Source organism: Actinia tenebrosa, unplaced genomic scaffold (assembly GCF_029948245.1).
Source record: "Actinia tenebrosa isolate PJP-AT-01 unplaced genomic scaffold, QUT_ActTen_1.0 PGA_scaffold6__47_contigs__length_16458017, whole genome shotgun sequence".
NCBI classification, from domain to species: Eukaryota; Metazoa; Cnidaria; class Anthozoa; order Actiniaria; family Actiniidae; genus Actinia; species Actinia tenebrosa.
The window spans coordinates 9088041-9106276 of record NW_028292583.1 but is presented as its reverse complement, the minus strand read 5'-3'; the positions used below and the strand labels follow the sequence as shown (position 1 = coordinate 9106276).

General features: G+C 36.5%; 2 protein-coding genes across 2 annotated transcripts; one reads left to right on the top strand and one right to left on the bottom strand.

Moving 5' to 3' along the window:
* Window positions 1-69: 69 nt before the first annotated feature.
* LOC116300283 (uncharacterized) lies at window positions 70-10445 on the top strand. The gene is made up of 2 exons (XM_031709120.2): window positions 70-212; window positions 5694-10445. Exon 2 carries the CDS (start codon window positions 5747-5749, stop codon window positions 8900-8902), a length of 3156 nt encoding a protein of 1051 aa, XP_031564980.2. The 5' UTR covers window positions 70-212; window positions 5694-5746; the 3' UTR covers window positions 8903-10445.
* Window positions 10446-12539: 2094 nt separating this feature from the next.
* LOC116300284 (large ribosomal subunit protein uL6) lies at window positions 12540-18102 on the bottom strand. The gene is made up of 5 exons (XM_031709121.2): window positions 18034-18102; window positions 17526-17573; window positions 17041-17246; window positions 15871-16084; window positions 12540-12688 (listed from the first exon to the last, which is right to left on the bottom strand). Exons 2-5 carry the CDS (start codon window positions 17569-17571, stop codon window positions 12585-12587), a joined length of 570 nt encoding a protein of 189 aa, XP_031564981.1. The 5' UTR covers window positions 17572-17573; window positions 18034-18102; the 3' UTR covers window positions 12540-12584.
* Between the last annotated feature and the right edge of the window lie 134 nt (window positions 18103-18236).

Here is an 18236-nt window from a genome sequence, read left to right as displayed (position 1 = left end):
ATTGGTTGATTAGATCACGTGAATTTAACTAGGCCACAGGCCCTTCAGGCCTAGCCTGACTACGAGGCTACTTCCTTAGACTTTCGATCGACGATCCTTTCGACTTGAGATTGCCGATTTCATGGTTCTATAAGTTAGTTCTCATTCCTAATTTACTTATGAAGTACCAAAATTGCTTGAGGTAGAAATCGCTGTGACAACGGTAGATATAGGTAAGTCATAATGATTCCCGAAGGATGCTTTCCATTGTGCTTCTTCCTTTGGGATGGACTTTCTCTTTTATATTATTAGACATGTCTGACTTTAATATTCTTTTCATGGTTTTATTTTAAAGTTCTTATTTGTTTTTACTTATAAAAAGGGTTGCACTGATATCGATCAGCACTTTAACTTGCTGTTTCTTCTCGGTCGGTCTTGCTCTGTTTTAGGGAGCATCATAGGTAGATCTAGGTATCTATGTTAGATAAGTGAGATAAGTCATTTCTCCCAATGAAGTCCAATTATAAACGATGAACTCAGTGATTTCCGAAGAAAATGTTTTAGCGAAAACAAGTCCATGAATTCCGCTTATGCGCAAAATCATGTCCCGTAAAGTAACCGAAAGTAAGGGACTTGCCAGAACTTAGAATTATCACCACCATTCTCATTCATGGATAAAGGTAGATGTTGCTTGATATCAAGGGGAGGTCAGGAAATTTCATTCGTATTGCTTGGGAGCTGAGGGTCACATCATTTCATTAAATATCATTTACTCCTCACTTACTCACCCCAGTCATTATTGAGAATCGAGCTATTCCTGATCTGTGGAAACGCCCTATTGCTAGCATTTCGCAAAATGTTATGGCAGAAGTCCATAACTGGTTTTAGCATAAACCTACTAGCATACTATCACGAATCCTGCAATCTGATTGGCTAACGTACTCACTATCTATCCTTTGATAGATGCGAAAAACTCAAGTGCATGGTCAAGTTTCGCTGGAATCTCTGCTTTTTTCTAACAATTATTTTTGAAAATCGATCGTAGAAAAGACCAGACTGTATCAAAGAAAGGAATAGATTAGAGATGGTCGTTAGAGATAAATTGAAAACTGAAGAATAATTGCTGGGGCCACGTTACTTTATGCATTTGAAAGAACAGGGTCACAAGAAAATATGCCATGGGAAATGAAAATGCACCAGCCCACCCCCCCTTCTTATAAATGACCGGTCCCTAAATCCGTTTTTTCTTACTCGTTCAATTAGAAAAGTTCCCAAAAAGAGATAAAAAGGTGGAAAATTTTGTAAAGATAGTTTTGACCGTAATAATAGAGACAAAAAGCTATACGAATAGAGAGCACTACTTGAAGTTTAAGCTTATACTATAAGATATGGAGTTCGCAAAGATGAATGAAAACAGTGCCGCCGGTTTACCGTGGCTTTGTACAGGAAAGGTTTCAGTGTCATTCTTTGTTTTCAATGCTATAATATTAGCTAGTAGGTTTATGCTAAAACAATAAGGGCTACTCGTTCTCGTTTTCTATGAGTCAAATATATAGTCGATTAGGCGCTACGCAGTGGCGGATCCAGGGGGGTCGAAGTAGTCTCCCCCACAGCCGCTTTCAGTGTCGTCACGCAACGCTTTCTCCCCTGACTAGCAGGGGAGAAAGCGTTGCGTGACGACACTGAAAGCGGCTGTGGGGGAGACTAGGGTCGAAGGGGTCCACGGAAGCCCCCTTGAAGGTTTGATCTTTTAGGTAATAGAAATATGTCTTATATAAATTTTAATAAATTTTAATTTTTATATGTTTGTAATGTTTAATTTACCTTTAAGTTCCGTAAATTAGGTGATTAGAGCCAATTTTTTTGTCAAACATCGACTAAACAAAAGAGAATTATACACAGTTTAAGAAACGGAACCCCCCTTTGAAAAATCCTAGATCCGCCACTGCTACGTGCCTCATCGACTATGGATCTATTAACTCACCAAGAAGAGAAAAAATATGGTATTTTTGCGCTACGATGTGAAGACCTACGAAGTGTTTAGTCTTGTTTTGCCGACTTCATGACCTCATGCAAAACAACGACTTTTTGTCGAAAAATTTCAAGTATTTTTCTTTTTGCATTTTTCTTGCAAGAAATATGCTTTTGATAGATACCTTAATTAATTAAATAGATTTTTGCTATTCATTCCCCAGAAAGAGGAAAAATATTGTATGTTTTGAGGTCATGTAGCCGGCGAAACAAGACTAAACACTTCGTAGATTTTCACATCATAGGCAAAAAATACCACTTTTTTTTCTTCTTCTTAGCGATTTAATAGCAAAACTATACTTTAGATACCTACTAAGAATATATTTCTTGCAAGAAAAGGGGATTTTTATTGTTATTTAGTGCGCTAACTTACCTTTTATCACCAAAAAAACCCACCCGAATCTCCATCTTTTTTCACATTCTCGCAAAAATCCTGTAGAATGCAGGCCACAATGGCCGATTTGATCACGCGACCTCTTAGTGCAAGTCGCATAAATATATTTAATCATATTTATATTAAATATATTTTAAATTATTAGTTAGTTCACGCCTAGTTCACGCGCGATGAATAAAGCACAGGCAGCCCAACCAAAATCTTACGCGCTGGGACCTCTCGCGACTTCGCGATGGACGTTCGTCAACTCGATTTTTTCTAACTTTCTTTGCTCGTGCTATGACTCTGTGAGTCTCAGAAGGTTTGGCTTGGGGTCTAGCAAGCCAAGTAAACGCTCGAGTGTTTTGGATAGGCACAATTTTTTTTGGTAAAGCTATTTGCAGTATCTGACACAAAATTAAACTGTCGAAAAAAGTTTGTCAAGTATTTAGTACTACTATTTAAACGCTCGTTATTAGGCATCTGGAAGCTACAAAACTTTTGTGAAAGATTGACTATTTAACACTTATTTTGTGGTTCCGAGACCGCTGATGTTTCTCGAGTCGGAGCCGAGGGAAACATCAGCGGTCGAGGGACCACAAAGTATACTGCTTTCCCGAGGTCCCAGTAAATAAGTGCTTATTATCATACCAAGTGTCAAAGAGAACAAAACAAAAATGGAGAAATGAATAAGATTTTTAATGTTTCGTGAAAGAAAAGGTGTCGGTGAATTTTGCAAACGCGCGCTCAAATCACAGCAGGCTAACCACTCTAATAAATGAAGTTATTATATGATCGTGAATCTTAGAGCCTGGACACTAGCAAATCGAGCAATCTGATTGGATAGATCGCATCGCGGACTGGTCTAGATTCTCCGGTATTAACCGGTCCGATCGCATATTAATCTTACGGCGAAAACATTTTGTCCTTTTCAATGAAAAGTGGTCATATAATAAAACTCTTATCAACCGAGCTTGGTCGTTCTGTACTGGATAATCTTGACCTCGGTCGGGTACAGACCTCGCTGCGCTCTGTCTGTACATTCCGACCACGGTCAAGATTATCCCGTACAGACCTCCCGCTCGGTTAATAAGATCTAAGTACTAAATGGTGTCTTGTCTTTGTCTTTTTATGCGCGCGCGCTATCGATGTTTTGTCATCTCCCCTACCCCCCTTGGTAACAATTTTGTTAGGGGAGATGACAAAAAATCGATAGCGCGCACGCATAAAAAGACAAAGACAAGACACCATTTAGTACCTTCATTTATTAGAGTGGTTAGCCTGTGCTCAAATGTGTTGCTTTCTGAAATTGAGGAAAATTGAACTTTGACACTTGGTATATAATAATAGTATTGATGTTTTTGTCTTGTGATTTATAGTTTGTTTTTGGCAAACATCAGGCATAGTTTGGATAGATCGAGTCATGCCACGCTCCCCGGCTCTCATGATTGCTGACCCGCGAAAAGTTTCTACTGTTTCACCAATCATAATAGAATGAAATAAGAAATCACATACACAGCTCCTTATTTTGTCACTATTCTTCATTACCTGTCAAAAGTTTGTTTCTGTTAACTTTCTGTGGTTATTCGTTCTTGTAAATTATTCAGGTTGTAAAATCATTTATGTATGGTGGCCCTGAAGGGACAGGCGTCTTTTTTGTTCAAGGTTGATAGTTTTCAAAACTTTCAACATTATTTTTTTTAAAGCTCAACTTTCTTTTTTCGAAAATTCACTCTTTCCCGAAATGCAACTGATACGATGATCGCGGGAGCACACCGAAAACAAAATCGACACAAAATCGCCTAAAAAGGCACATTTTTACCGACAGTCCATTTTACCGATTTTTTCGGCTCTGAACCCACGCAATCTTGTAAAACCATAATTTCTCAAGGGTAGTCACTCGTAGGGACTGGAGTCTCCAGCCTTCACAATGTTTATGAAGAGGAGAGAGCAGATCAGTTTGAAAAATCTCAGCAAATGAGCCTCGGATCGAGCTTTAACTTTATACAGTCAATAACTAAAACACTGACACATCAAACAACATATCAAAGTTTTGTCAAGAGTTATTAAAACTAACCTCATTTTTGTATCTTAGCAAATGGACTACATACATTTACAGTCAATTGTAAACAAGTATAACATTGCTTAGGCTGCATGTGGTGCGATCATGTTGATTTTTGGGGGAAAAGTTTTGAAAAAAAATTGTTTCGAAAAAAAGTTGAGTTTGAAAAAATTAATTGAAGCTTTGAAAGCAATCAACCTTGAATAAAAAAAACGTCCTTCATGGCCCCTTCATATTAGCATGTGTCAAGAGAATATAAAGTATTTAATAATTATATTCCCTTGTATGTATATGAATATGTTAAAAAAGTTCATTTGGACCTGCTTTTTGCTGCATGTACACTATTCTTGTATAGTGTATTCTGTTTAAGGAGTAAATTCATTAAACCATTTACTGTTACTATACAACCATCATTTTAAGAGGAAGATGTTGGCAACTATTTTTGCTAGAAAGGACCATGACATTTTCAGCGCCATTTAGGTATAGAATACAAAGTTTTGAAATGAGTTTTAGAGAAGTTTATTAATTTTTGAGTCTGATAATTTTTGATTAAATTATTGTAGTATTCGCAATTTCAAATGATCGCAAATAGCTTCGTGCCTTTCTCAGTAGTTTGTGCCTATACATATATACTAGACACTTTTTTTAACCACTATTGTGAATTTTCTCGCTTTCCGATTGGTCTAGAGCCGGGGGAAATAGGAGGACATACCGATAAATTACGTCAGCAAATCACGCGCGTGCTTGAAAACGCTTTTCTCTCTCTTATGATACACTCAACAAAATTACTCGATTCTGATTGGACAAAAGGAGTACAATTAAATCCCAATTTGTACTCTGTAAAGTCCCAATTAGGTTGCTCAGTTTCGTTGAGCGTATTATGAACAAAACATCGCACAATCTTCTCATACAATTCTGAATTTATACATACTCGTGACGTTTTGAAAGTTCTCAAATTGAACTCGCCTAAAGGCTCGTCCAATTGTGAAAGCTTTCAAAACATCACTCGTCCCTATAAATTCCGAATTGTACTCGAGATCGTGCGATTTCCTATACGAATTTTCCCCTTATTTTCGCGGTAAAATCGTTAATTTCCTCCAGTTTTTCGTGTTACGTCCTCTTATTTAGCACTTCGTGAGGCGTAGCCGCGGAAGTCCACAACATATTTTGACGCTAGATGACTAAATCCACTGACACTTTTAGTAAAGATATCGATTTATTGATTGTTGGTTTTGTTTAACTGAATAGATCATTGACCATCCCAGCCGCCACCAAAAGGGGGTCCAAGAATACTAAGGAGAATGGCTACACCAAACACACTGGAACACAACAACTGGCTAACCGTTGGTGAAGCATTATTGGTAACAAAGACGGTACTGGAGCATTATATTCAAAACGTTGTCAGTCATTGGCACCAAATGCTGTTGAAAAGGTTAAAGAAGGCAGGACCGTGTGCCAGTCCAGCTAAGTGCGAACCTCCTGCTTTTTTATGTCGTAGCTGTAAAGTTTGGTATTATGAATTATGCAAACATCACAAGGGAGATAGTAAAAAGATATCATGGAACAATACCAACTGTACCAAATGGGCCCAACAAAGTCAGGGAGCCTGGGAAGTTGCTAAAGTGTTTATGGCAAATCTTGGTAAAATGAAATCCCAAGTGATTGATGCAAAGTCTACTGACATCGCTGGTTTGCTTAATATCCTCCGATTTTATCCTGACGAAGCATTTCGTGGTAATCCTGTCTCACGCCCAGGACGACAAACGATAGAAGATGTAACGAATCACGCTCGCAATCCTTGGGCACATTCTGCTAAACAGGAAATGACCACGAAAGAAAAAGAGAAATCTTTGAAGAAACTTACACTGTTTTTGAAAGAAAATGCATTGAAATCAGAATCAGGCGTGGGAAAGGGACTGAATGATCTGCAAAAACTTGACAGCGATGGAATAACAAACATTTCAATTTCCGAAAGCAATTGCTTAAAACTGTTTACAACTGAATTGCTTGCTGAAGTGAATCAGATAAAAGATGAATTCAAGGCTTTGACAAGCACCTTAAATCTTCAGGAATGTGACATCAGCCAAGTTAAAAGTACAATCAGTGATATTTCATCCTCAGTCGAGAGAATGTTGAAAAACAATAGTTGTGAAACCCAGCAACAGCGGAGTGATTTACAAGTACTCAGGGAAGACCTCTGTGAACTTAAACAAGCGGTGGAAACTAAATTAGCTAATCTTGAGAAAAACCAGAAACATTTAGAAGTCAGGCAAGATAGGTTAGAAGAAAACATGGATGAAATGAAGACTAAATTTCAAGGAATTTCAGAGAAAAGAAATTTGGATGCTGCTTGTGAACCTCTCCAAAGCCGCTTGCCAGACTTCCAAGATAAAGTGTTTGGGCGAGATGCAGATATTGAGAATGCTGCTAATCTAATTCGACATGTTCGAAAACCCTGTGTTGTATTGACTGGAGGCCCTGGTTTTGGAAAAACTACTGTTGCAATTAATTTGGCTCACGAGCTGAAAACAAGTAAAGTGTGTCTTTTTCAAAGTCTGCGTGAGATGCGTTTGAGAAAAGATGTTTGTAGTGCATTGTTAGCTCTGGTTGGCCAACATCCTAAAGATAATGAGATGGAAGAACTACTTCATTGGGCAAGGTCCTTGAAGAAGGAAGTAGTATTCATCTTAGATAATGCCGAGGACGTATTGCAGAATGATAAGGATGCTTTTTGTGACCTCTTACAAAATCTGCGCAACATCAATTCAATGTTTATCCAGTTTGTAATTACTTCGAGAGAACGTTTTGCCTTGTCTACAATGGAGGTGACTGCGGTAGAAATCAAAGAATTGAATACCGAAAAAGGGATAGAAGTGATACGCTCGATGATACCCGAAGGCAACACTTGTGGGGATTCAGAAACATTCACGGAGCTAGTGAATCTTTGTGGTGGTATACCTTTGGCCCTCAGGATGATTGGTTCCATTTTAGACTGCGTTGACGTCACTTCCTTGATACAAGAGTTGAAGTCCTTTCCTATGGAAACCCTTGAAGATACAACGTTACCTTCTTACCACCAAAGTATTCGTGCGGCATTTGAATGTTCTTTTCAGAAACTAGATGAGTCTTTGCAAGCAAAGCTGGTGCGACTGTCAGTGTTTAGAGGGCCATTCACACAACAGGCTGCTGCTAGCATTCTAGATTGTCAAAAAAGACATGCTTTAGCTGGGAAAGTATTGAGGGAGTTAACTAACAAATCACTTTTGACTAAGTTAGATGATTCAGACAAGAGGTATGAAATGCATTCTCTCATCCAAAAATACTTAGTGGATGTCAAGAGGGAGCCATACCAAAATGACTTTGTTGATGCAACAAGCAAATTTATCGACTACTATACTTCAGTTATTATTGAAGGTCACAAGCTCTTCTGGTCCAAAGACGAATTCAAACGCTCCATAGAAATGTTTAGGAGTGACAACCTGAACACTGAAATAGCCCTAGAGATGTGCTATCAAGATGCAGAAAAAATGCAAACATTCTTTTCTAATGTCTGGTCTGTCAGCATGTACCTGGAGATGTGTGTTTCTTTAGAAAAGCTTAACAAATTCCTTGAATCATGCAGCAGTTCAGCGGCAACACAGAATAAAAATGGCGTGGAAATGGGAGCTCAGTGCTTCCTTGCCTACTACGAATGGAAAAAGGCTGGAGATTCAGAAAAATACCAAACATTGTTCAATAATGCTAAGAAGTTGTATGAGGAAGAGGAAAAAATCCTATGTCCCTCACAAAAATGGCTATACAAACATAGTTATGGATTTCTACTTCATCGGAAAAGAGAGGTTAAAGAAGCAATTCAAGTTACTAAAGATGCTGAGCGGATAGCTAAAAGCAACACTGTTAACACAGATTTAGCATTAACCCTCAATCAGCTTGGTATCATTGAAAAGCATCGTAAAAACTACAGAAAGGCAGAATTATTGTTGAAAAAAGGTCACGAGAAAAGGAAGGAGGTTCTTGGCGAGGATCACATTCTGAGTGTTCCAAAACATCTCGCTGATCTTTATTTGCAACAAGGAAAACATGATAAAGCCTTGGTACTCTATGAGAAGGGGCTACACACCTACAAGGCTATTGATATGGATAAAGAAAAACAATGTATCTATCTACTGAAAAATATGGGAGCCTGCTGTTTTCAACTCGAGGAGGTGGACAAATCGTTGGAATATTTTCACAAAGCAATGGAGCTGGCAGAAAGGCGGTTGTATGGAGACCAGAAAGTCAAAGTACTTCTCTATTCAGAATTGGCAAATGTATGCTCTAAGCAAAACGCGTCTCAAACGCGTGAGTATGCGCAAAATGCGCTTGAAATGGCCAAAAGACTAGATATGTGGTGGGGTGGAAAACAGCAAACTGAAAACATAATGAAACAGTTGGACGAGGCCGAAAAGGCTGATTGAGAAGGAAACTGAACACTGAACGAAGGAGAGAATATCGTGCCCATAAGTGAGGCAGCAAAGCAAATAGAATCTAGATGTAAATAAGAATGATCATTTGAAAAATTCAGCACAGTTTGTAACGTACACCAGCATTAGACTTTTTATGTTATATAAAGTTAACCGACAATATATACTAGAAGAGAAAGCATTATTTAGAACTAGTTCGAAACTTTGCTAGCTGAACGCATAAAATGGGTGTGCGCAACAAGATGGACTCTTACCTGACCTTTAACGATCACATCACTTCACTTACATCCTCTCTTTTATACTTATGTCAATAAAGTTAGTCACCAAAAACCTAGAAAGCTGAGATAACCGAGGATCGTGGGAAACTTTCCATATCAAACATGTAAAGCTTTTATACTATCAGCTTGAGGATGCTTAGAAGATGCGAAACTTTAACTTGTAAAAGATGTTCAAGTCCACTGATCAACAGCGGGTGGAACATATAAAATGTATCTACCCATATCAGCTTTGTAGCTTTCAGGTGACTAACTTTATAGAAATAAGTATAGCAATTTTATGTCAAATAAATAGGGTCTGTAACTTATTTTCTAGAGGGGTACTGTACATAATATTGAACTCACTAGTTTTTGGTAACTGCTTACAGATTTCGTCCGGGACCTCCAAGGATAATATTAACAAACTGCAACTAATGCAAAATTTTGCTGCCCGTATCTTAATACTGGGAAATTATAGACCTTATTCGTGCAAAGATGAGAGTATTTCCCAAGCACTACAACTTACCTATATTATCTTCTGACCTTATTCGTGGTGTGACAATGTTTTCCCAATAGCGCAGCGCAGCCGTGACGTCATAAAAACGAAGACAAAGGCGAAATTCGGACAAACAAACTTACAAGTTTACTTTCAGCAGATAATTTTCACAGCCGATCGCAGTTGATCTTAGTTTACATGGGTTATTATTGTAACTTTAAGTAGAAATAAAAAAATCGGTTCGTATAATCCTCGTAGCGGTTAAACAGAATGCAATGTTTGTCCGAATCTTTAAGCTATTTTTAGAATCAGCGCGCTGCGCTATTCAACGTGACAAACCTCTGGGGGAATGAAGAGCTATAGTTTTGCAACTCGTCGGGATATCATTGTTATTCCTTTCGTATCCTTTGGGATACTCGTGAATTTTTCGAAGAGTAAAAACAAAAGAAAGTGAATCCTGGAGGTTTGTCACGCTGAATAGGGAAAACATTGTCACACCACGAATAAGGTCTATTAATCATATCTCACCTCTGTATGAATGAACTTGCCTGGCTCTCCATTGAAGAGCTTCTGAACCTCCGTGATGTAACAAATAACTCTACTCACATACGACACCGAAACTGGCAGGACTCGAACCCGGGCTGCAGTTGGTGAAACAAAATTGAACTATTTCTACATTCATGGACATCAATGGACAATCAATATCGCGTTCGTACATTCATATGCGCGGAATGTATTTTCTTGTGCGCGCAATTAAACTTCAATAAACAATTGCTTTTATTGACAATCATTTACCTAAAAGTGAAAATCCATTAGTGTTATTAGCATAACCATTGACAATCTATAACGCGTTTGGACAATCATGAGCATCAATGTAGCATTCTTTAACATGGTTCGACAAACATTTGCATGATTCAAATAAACATTAAGAGAAAAAAATCAATCATTAGCGTTTTTCTTTAATAACAAAATGTTAGTGAGCAAAATCTCTGGCGTTGCAATTAATGCTCTTGATTACAGTTATCCTTCTATTGCTTCTCTATTAATACAACGTGGGATATATGTTTGCATACTGTATTATTGTCCCTATGTTACGTTGCAATGCTTGCAGCAGTAGTCGGTGTGCGGTAACGCCCTAACGCAATTCCTTGTCGCCTTGCTTCGGCTCTATCGTTCATCTTGCGTTGAATGTCTGGACGGCTTATGTCTGCTTTTATCGACGCTTTTTATGCACTTATTGCCTGTTCTATTTCTTGGTGGCATATCCTACAAAAAGTGACTGCTTCGCTAAATATAGGTCGACTATTGCGTTCAACGGCTTCTTTATATCCTTCAGAAGTTAAGGTTGTGGTTTTTTCACAGTACACTTAAATCAGCTCTTGTTCTATCTTAATTTTTTTGTGAATTATATTTTGGAGATAACTTTTTAAAAGAATGGCGAATACAGTAAGTGTGTTATATATATTTTATACTAAACATTAGCCATTGAGTAATCAAATTTACAATAAACATTGTGGAAACCTTGAGTATAATGTTTTTTCAAAACTGTTTGTGTGAACCAGTCAAAATTCGTATATTTAATGAAGCCTGGGGTGATGTCACAGTCATTTACCTATTGAAAGTATAAACCTTCATAACTTAAAGACGCAACATTCAAATGAAATATTTCACCATTACACTATTCACATTATGTGGAATCAATACTGAAAGTATTGTATCAGGAGGGGTTAGGTGTACTTTAACTAACGGTTTTGTGCGATGAATAGTTTAGATTTTAGTTTTCCGATGACGTATTGTCTTCATGTCTCGGGTACCTTGCATCATCAAAAAGAGCCGAATAAAAGCTCATCGATCAACCTTCAAAAACTCATTAATAATTAATGAGCATTTGAACCAATTGGGGCGACCATAAACGTCACGTGCATGGAGCTTTATACCTCATAAAGTCCTCTTCATTAGTATTCTTTATATAAAGAATACTAATGAAGATGAGACTTTATGTAAAGTCTCATCCTTATTAGCATTCTTTATACACGTATTTCAATAAAGCTAGTCACCTGAAAAGCTATAAAGCCGAGGGCGACAAGGATTATGGGTAGATTCATTTTTCACGTTCATTTGCTTGAGAACTGTTCATGGACTTGCGAATTTTCTACTGGTTAGTCTCACCTCTTCTGAGCATCATCGAGCTGCAGTTTGCATTAAAAAAGCTTTGTATATATATGCTTTTTTGATATGAAGTTTCCCATGATGCTAAGTGATCTCAGCTTTCTAGGTTTTTGGTCACCAACTTTATTGAAATAAGTGCATAAAGAATACTAATATGGACAACCTTATCAGAATAAAGGTGCATCCAAGTTTAAATGAAGACTTAGAGCCTCATCAAGGTCAGTCTCACGTACGATCATCGACGACCCATAAATTTTCGCCAACAAGTGCCCGTCTTGAGTTCGGCATGTTGTCTTCAACTTGTGGGAGCCTTTTTTGCACTTACTGCGCTTTGCAGTGATGTACAAACCTCACTGCGCATGACATTGCTGTACCAACGACTATCAAAGCATAAAAGTTAATGTTCGCAAGGTATATGGTCGCTCTAGCTCAACCAAAGGTTTTTGAATTATACCCAAGTTTTCAAAGCCGTTTAATAAACTCACAGATCGTGTTTTATGGGGTCTAAAACCTGATAAAACACTCCTGGGCCCAGTTGTTCAAAGCTGGATTAGTGCTAATCCTGGTTTAACTCTTAATAAGACCTATAGAGTTAATCCTGGATTAGCCCTAATCCAGCTTTGAACAACCCGGCCCTGCTCGTTTATTAAACAGTACTTAAATCCACCCTTGCACCCAGCTTGGTAAATATAACACACAAAATAAAATCAAATTAGGGAGTTTCATTCTTTATTACACATTTGCTCAAGTCTACAACTCAAAGCACAGGGGTCACTGTTGTCTTCTCTGATACATATATGCCATCCAAGAACTTTCTGATATCTTTGTTCTTGACCAATGTGGACTGATGGATAAGAGCAGCTGAAACATTAAAAAAAGTATTGTTATATATTATTGTTATTATGCCCTGGCCAGACCTTGCTTGCAGTAGACTTTATTATGTATTTTGCAAGGTAAAATACAGGGGCTATTACATGGTGGAAGTGAAGATATGAAGTTTATCTTTGAGTGGTGAAATAGTTTTCAACACAAGAAGATAAACTTTTATATCTTCAAGCCAATGCCTAATTTTCTTTTCATTTTATAGACACATTTACAAACAAAAACATCACAGACTATTCGATAGTAGGAAAATTATGAGCAATTAAAAATAAATAAAATAAAATATTGTTTGAAATTCAGGCTTGTCAAATCAAAGCAAAATAATGTGTTGCTTTATGTTGAAAATTTAAAAAATCATCTATAGTTTATTACTAGGTTGCCTGTTGCAGCCCAGTCATAAAATGCCTTTGTTTTTTTTTGTCTTCTCCTTCTCAAGAAAAGTGCAAGTTGCACAAGGGTACCTCTTGATGTTCTGTACATGCAAAATTAACTCGGAATGAGCTGATAATCCGTATGTACAGATAAAAGCAGGGTATATAGTATACACTCGATTGAAGAATCGTTGTTGGGTTCAGAAACATAGAACATAGAAGCTGAGGCCAAAATGGTACATGGGAAGTACGTTAGATGCATGCTGTGACCTGCGACCTGTGGCATCATCCACTGTTTTTAATACGCGTTTGGCATTCTAAACTGACTGCATGGATGGCTCAAATGAATAAGTTATAATATAATTATGTTATTTCCCATGTGCCATTTCCGTCTCAGCTTCTATGTTCTATGTTTCTGAACCTGACAACAATTCTTCAATTGAGTGTATATTCAATAGAGAATGTACACAAGCACCAATCTCTAGCACGAAGCATGATGGGAAACCAAGCAGTGGTAATCAGTGAAGTTACCGTGAGTTCAGTTGCCCAGAGTCGTGGTTCGGTCACCCGTAATGAACGGTTCAATGCCTATAGTTCATTTCTTAAGGGAATTGTCAAACCAATTATACAAATATAATAATAATAATAATGATATTTGTTTAGACACGATTGATATTACAGCATGGCTGATGTTGTAGTGTATAATTTTAAGACTATAATAAGATAATAATTATTGGAGACGAGAAAACATTAAAATAAGTGAATAAAGAAATCGATGAATAAGATAACAAGATGAAACTAAAAGCTTTATAAAACATTTGCAAGGCATTTTAGATTAGTTTTGGCAACCATTACAAGGTCAAGATCAAACAAAGATCCAGTCAGTCAGCAAACACTACACTTCTTTCGCTACTATTCCATTTGTTTCCAAATAAAGCTTTTAACTTCACTTCAGTTCTACTTAACCAAATCACTTTTTTAAACTTATTTCAAAGCAATTAAAATCAATGATTACAGTACTTATAAGCCGTTCACCTCACTTCCAAGTAGGAATTTGAAGCACCGCAATTTTGAACATTTATAAACACTCTTCGTATAAAATGAGTAAAATATTTATTTACGAAAACCACAAAAACTTGTCATTTGTATTTAACTTATGGAAAAAACTCCGCTAATAAAAGATCAGGTGTAGTTGGCGACTCAAACATAATGCACACTAGTAAATTTAACTTGTTGTGAAACTTATTCAGCGTTATATAAACAGTGTCCTTTCAAGTTTTGGGCTTGGCTTAGCTTGGTGATGCCACTACAAAAACCATGTCTAAAAATGTCAGGTATCACTTATTAGAAGTTAATGATTTCCTCTTTCTTCAGAATTTTTGGTTAATAAACAACATGTTTATAATGTCAAAACATAATTTTTAACAACAGAGGTATCAAAGGAATATTTTTATCAAGAAACATATAGCATCATATATCACAACTTACTATAGAATTACTTATAACTGCTATCTCCAGTTAGATTTCACGAATATAATAGAGTCTGAAAGTAATGGCATCGCATCTCGTTGACGCCCCATCTTCCATCGAAGTTTTTGTTTTGGCAAATTATGTGTAAACATGATAAATGCAAGAGCTCTTAAACAAATGGTAAGAAGTTTTTGTTATAAGTTGGAAGCTGGTTAAAATCAGCTACGAATATTTTACAAGCCAATCATGACTGACTGGATCTTTGATTGATTATGTTTGTACCTTGTAATAATTGCCCAAAACTATTCTTACAAAGATTTTATAAAGCTTTACTACTGCTAAATACATTATATTTGTGTTACTGGTTTGACAATTCGCTTATGTAATGAACTCTGGGCGACTGAACCTTACATTACAGGCGATGGAACCAGGACTCCTGTTTGTGCTACACAAATTAGAACAGAAATCAATAGAATTGTCACAAAAAAATTACTCTTATTTTATCTGTTGAAATACTTACTGTTTCATAGGAAATGTTGAAAGAAAAATTGTCAGAGGAATTTTTAGAGGAGCTGAAAAACCATAAGTACTCAGTTTCCCATCATTTTCAAAATTTTCTAGGGGCACAAAGTCGAACCAGGGAGGGTTGCGCACCCCCTGCATCTCTACCCTGGATTTGCCCCTGGTCTTGTTTTTGAAAACTTTCACAAAAGTCGATTCAAAGCGTTATGCTACAAAATGTGTTTATTATATAATTTTCTATTTTATTCAGTTTATAGTGTCCTCAATAAGTATATCTATGCTTAAGTTATTTGACAATTATTATTATTATAGTTATTATTATTGCCGTGTGGTTGTGTTGCTTTTATTGTTACAAGTGGATAATAATAAAGATAATAATAATAATAACGGTTTATTCCAGCTTTTCTACAGAGTAGTCTGGATACTAAACTAAGAGACTAATAATATCTAAATACTACATAAGCCCAACCCTACTGAAATAAAACCTATAACCAAGCCCCAACCCATGATAATAAGTGAAAAAAATTACCAATTAAAATTCCCCAGCATAGTCCCTCCGTCACATATACATCCCCCACCCCTGTCTATTTAATAAAGCTAATTTAAAAGTGATAGTAAGTGAAATATAATGTTTATGTACAATTAGAGTTATTCAAAGGCTATACTCTAGTTATTTATCTGACATCCTGGAATAGTGAATAAGATGATGACATAGATAATGACCAAGTCAATCTTGAGTAAATGCCTTAAATTTGGAAATTGAAATTAAAGTTTGAAAGTTTGATTTCATACACATACCAGAATTTGACACAAGCTCCAAATCATTGCCTTCAATTGTGATCTCATCTTTGACTCCTGGTGAATTGTAGCAATTAACACCTTCTCTCATATTAACTCTCCTCACATACTTTTCACCCAAGAAGTTCCTGATCTCCACAAGTTTACCATCCTCATGAATAGTGATATTAATTGGGAAATGAGCATAAACTGAACGCATTTTATACTTAAAGCCCTGAAAAAGAAAAGTAATAACAGGATGACTTTGTTACTTGTGCAATTCCAACGACTAAGGGAAAATTTTCATCTCAAACAACCTCTAACATTGAAATTATAAATTATAAATATTTGCATTGAACCAGACAAAACACTGTTTAAGACACATTTTATATTTGTCAGGCTGATTTGTTATATTTAAGAGATGGTCAATGATTGGCATGCATTTAACCAGCTCTAGATGTATGCAGGAGAATTACGGATGATTTACTGACTGGTTCACCCGAGGTTTTTAGCCTGTGATATAAAGTTGCTCGCCCAATGTATTTCAATGCACACAAACAAAAAACATTACATAAAGTAAATTTCATGGAATTTGAAGTCTAACAAAGCAATATTTAGACTTAAAGTGCTATTCTGATGAAAATCGCTCAAACTTGGATTAGCTGAAACTTCCTAAGAATATTCTTTAAAGGTCCATTAATCACTGTATGAAGTGTTTTCTCGATATTCAGGACAAAAGTATGATATTTTTACGATTATTTTTTGGAGTCTGTGACATCATACGCTCAACATCAAACATTGCTACATATATTTCTTTGTATATAAATCCTTAATTTATTTTATTCCTATGAAGCCCAAAGGGTGGCTAACGTGCTTATTTCACATTACTTGTGACTATAATTTATATTTTGGGGTGTTTGGGTATTTCTTTCTCCCTTTACTACTGATATTTTGATCATAAACTACAAAGAAATGTATGGAGCGATGTTCGATATTGAGCGTATGACGTCACAGACTCCAAAAAATAATCATAAAATATCATACTTTCGTCCTGAATATCAAGAAAACACTAAAGTTTCACAGTTATGTTGTTTGCACTCTATTATAATTAAATTTTTAGTGGGTAAAGATCTCCAAGAAATCAACCAAATATGACAGAAATACATTAAAACTACAAAAATTGTGACTTACATAGGTAACTCCTTTGATCATGTTTTCAATATGGCTGAGGATGGTCTTAACGCAGGCCAACTCCTTGCGGGATGCAAACCACACATCTACTCGCAGTTTTTTCTGAGACAACTTTATTAGCTCAAGTTTTAAATGGCGAAAGTTGCGCTTCAGAGTTCCACGAGGACCCTTAACAGTCACTATGCGACTCTTGACAAACACGTCAACTACAAAAGGAAATTTAATCATTTCATTAAATGCTGATGAACAAGTCAATGTGTTTAATGGTGGGTAATTTTTCAAAGCTAATTATCATTATTACTGTATGTTTATCAGGATATTCAAATCAAGCTGCCTGTTTTTGAAAGAAAGAAAAGATTGATCTTTTTATCTGAAAGACATCTGATCAAACCATATATTGTATAAAGAATCTGGACTAACAAAGTAACAGAGGAGCTTTGAGTGGTTTAGGGACATACAAGTTTGAAGACAGTATTTTAACCTACCATTGTCTGGCAACTCAACCGTTCGAGATGCCAAAGTGGTCTTCATGACTGAAAAAGTTTATTTTATAGTCAAGCGTGAGTAGAGAGGAATACTTAAATGTCCTATGCACAACATAAACACAACTGGATAAGAACGTATAACTCTTTCATAGGTTTCTATCATAAAAATATTGGCATCATTAAACAGCAAAGGACGAAATAAAGATATCAAAAACTATAATTCTCTACCAACGATGATCCTCTATATGCAATATTGCTCGAGAGAATTGGCCTAAAAGCTTAGTTTTACCTAATACTTAGGTGTACAAAGACGAAAAATTCGCCATTCTAGAGGTTGACATAGGACATACAAAATGGCTAAAATATGACAATCAAGAATGGTATTTATCGAAAAGAATAACAAAGCCGTATAGCCAACTTAGCTATTAAGATTTAAGTATATATCTAGATTACGGATGCTTTGTATTCATAGCAATAATCTAGTAGATTTCATTTCTATTTTCCTGACCTGATGAGACCTTCGATAGAAGATGGCGAAGAGGAAGACCGTGAGCCTCGTTCCACTTTTAGAGCCCAGGTCTCCGCAGCATGGTATAAACTTAGAGATGGGTGGGAGGGTAAGGGTGTAGTAATATCAAGCAAATTGGAATTCCTCTAAAATGGGAAACGCTACTGAAATAATGTTTTTGGAAACATTGAGAGTAGTAAGCA

What these genes read in the sequence shown, in the direction of transcription:
- LOC116300284 (XM_031709121.2), bottom strand. Translation starts at nt 17,571, where the DNA reads ATGAAGACCACTTTGGCATCTCGAACGGTTGAGTTGCCAGACAATG. An exon ending in GGTTGAGTTGCCAGACAATG is followed by an intron (nt 17,247 to 17,525) that starts GTAGGTTAAAAT and finishes TTCCTTTTGTAG; the next exon opens with TTGACGTGTTTGTCAAGAGT. An exon ending in GGAGCTTGTGTCAAATTCTG is followed by an intron (nt 12,689 to 15,870) that starts GTATGTGTATGA and finishes TTAATGTTTCAG; the next exon opens with CTGCTCTTATCCATCAGTCC.
- LOC116300283 (XM_031709120.2), top strand. Translation starts at nt 5,747, where the DNA reads ATGGCTACACCAAACACACTGGAACACAACAACTGGCTAACCGTTGGT.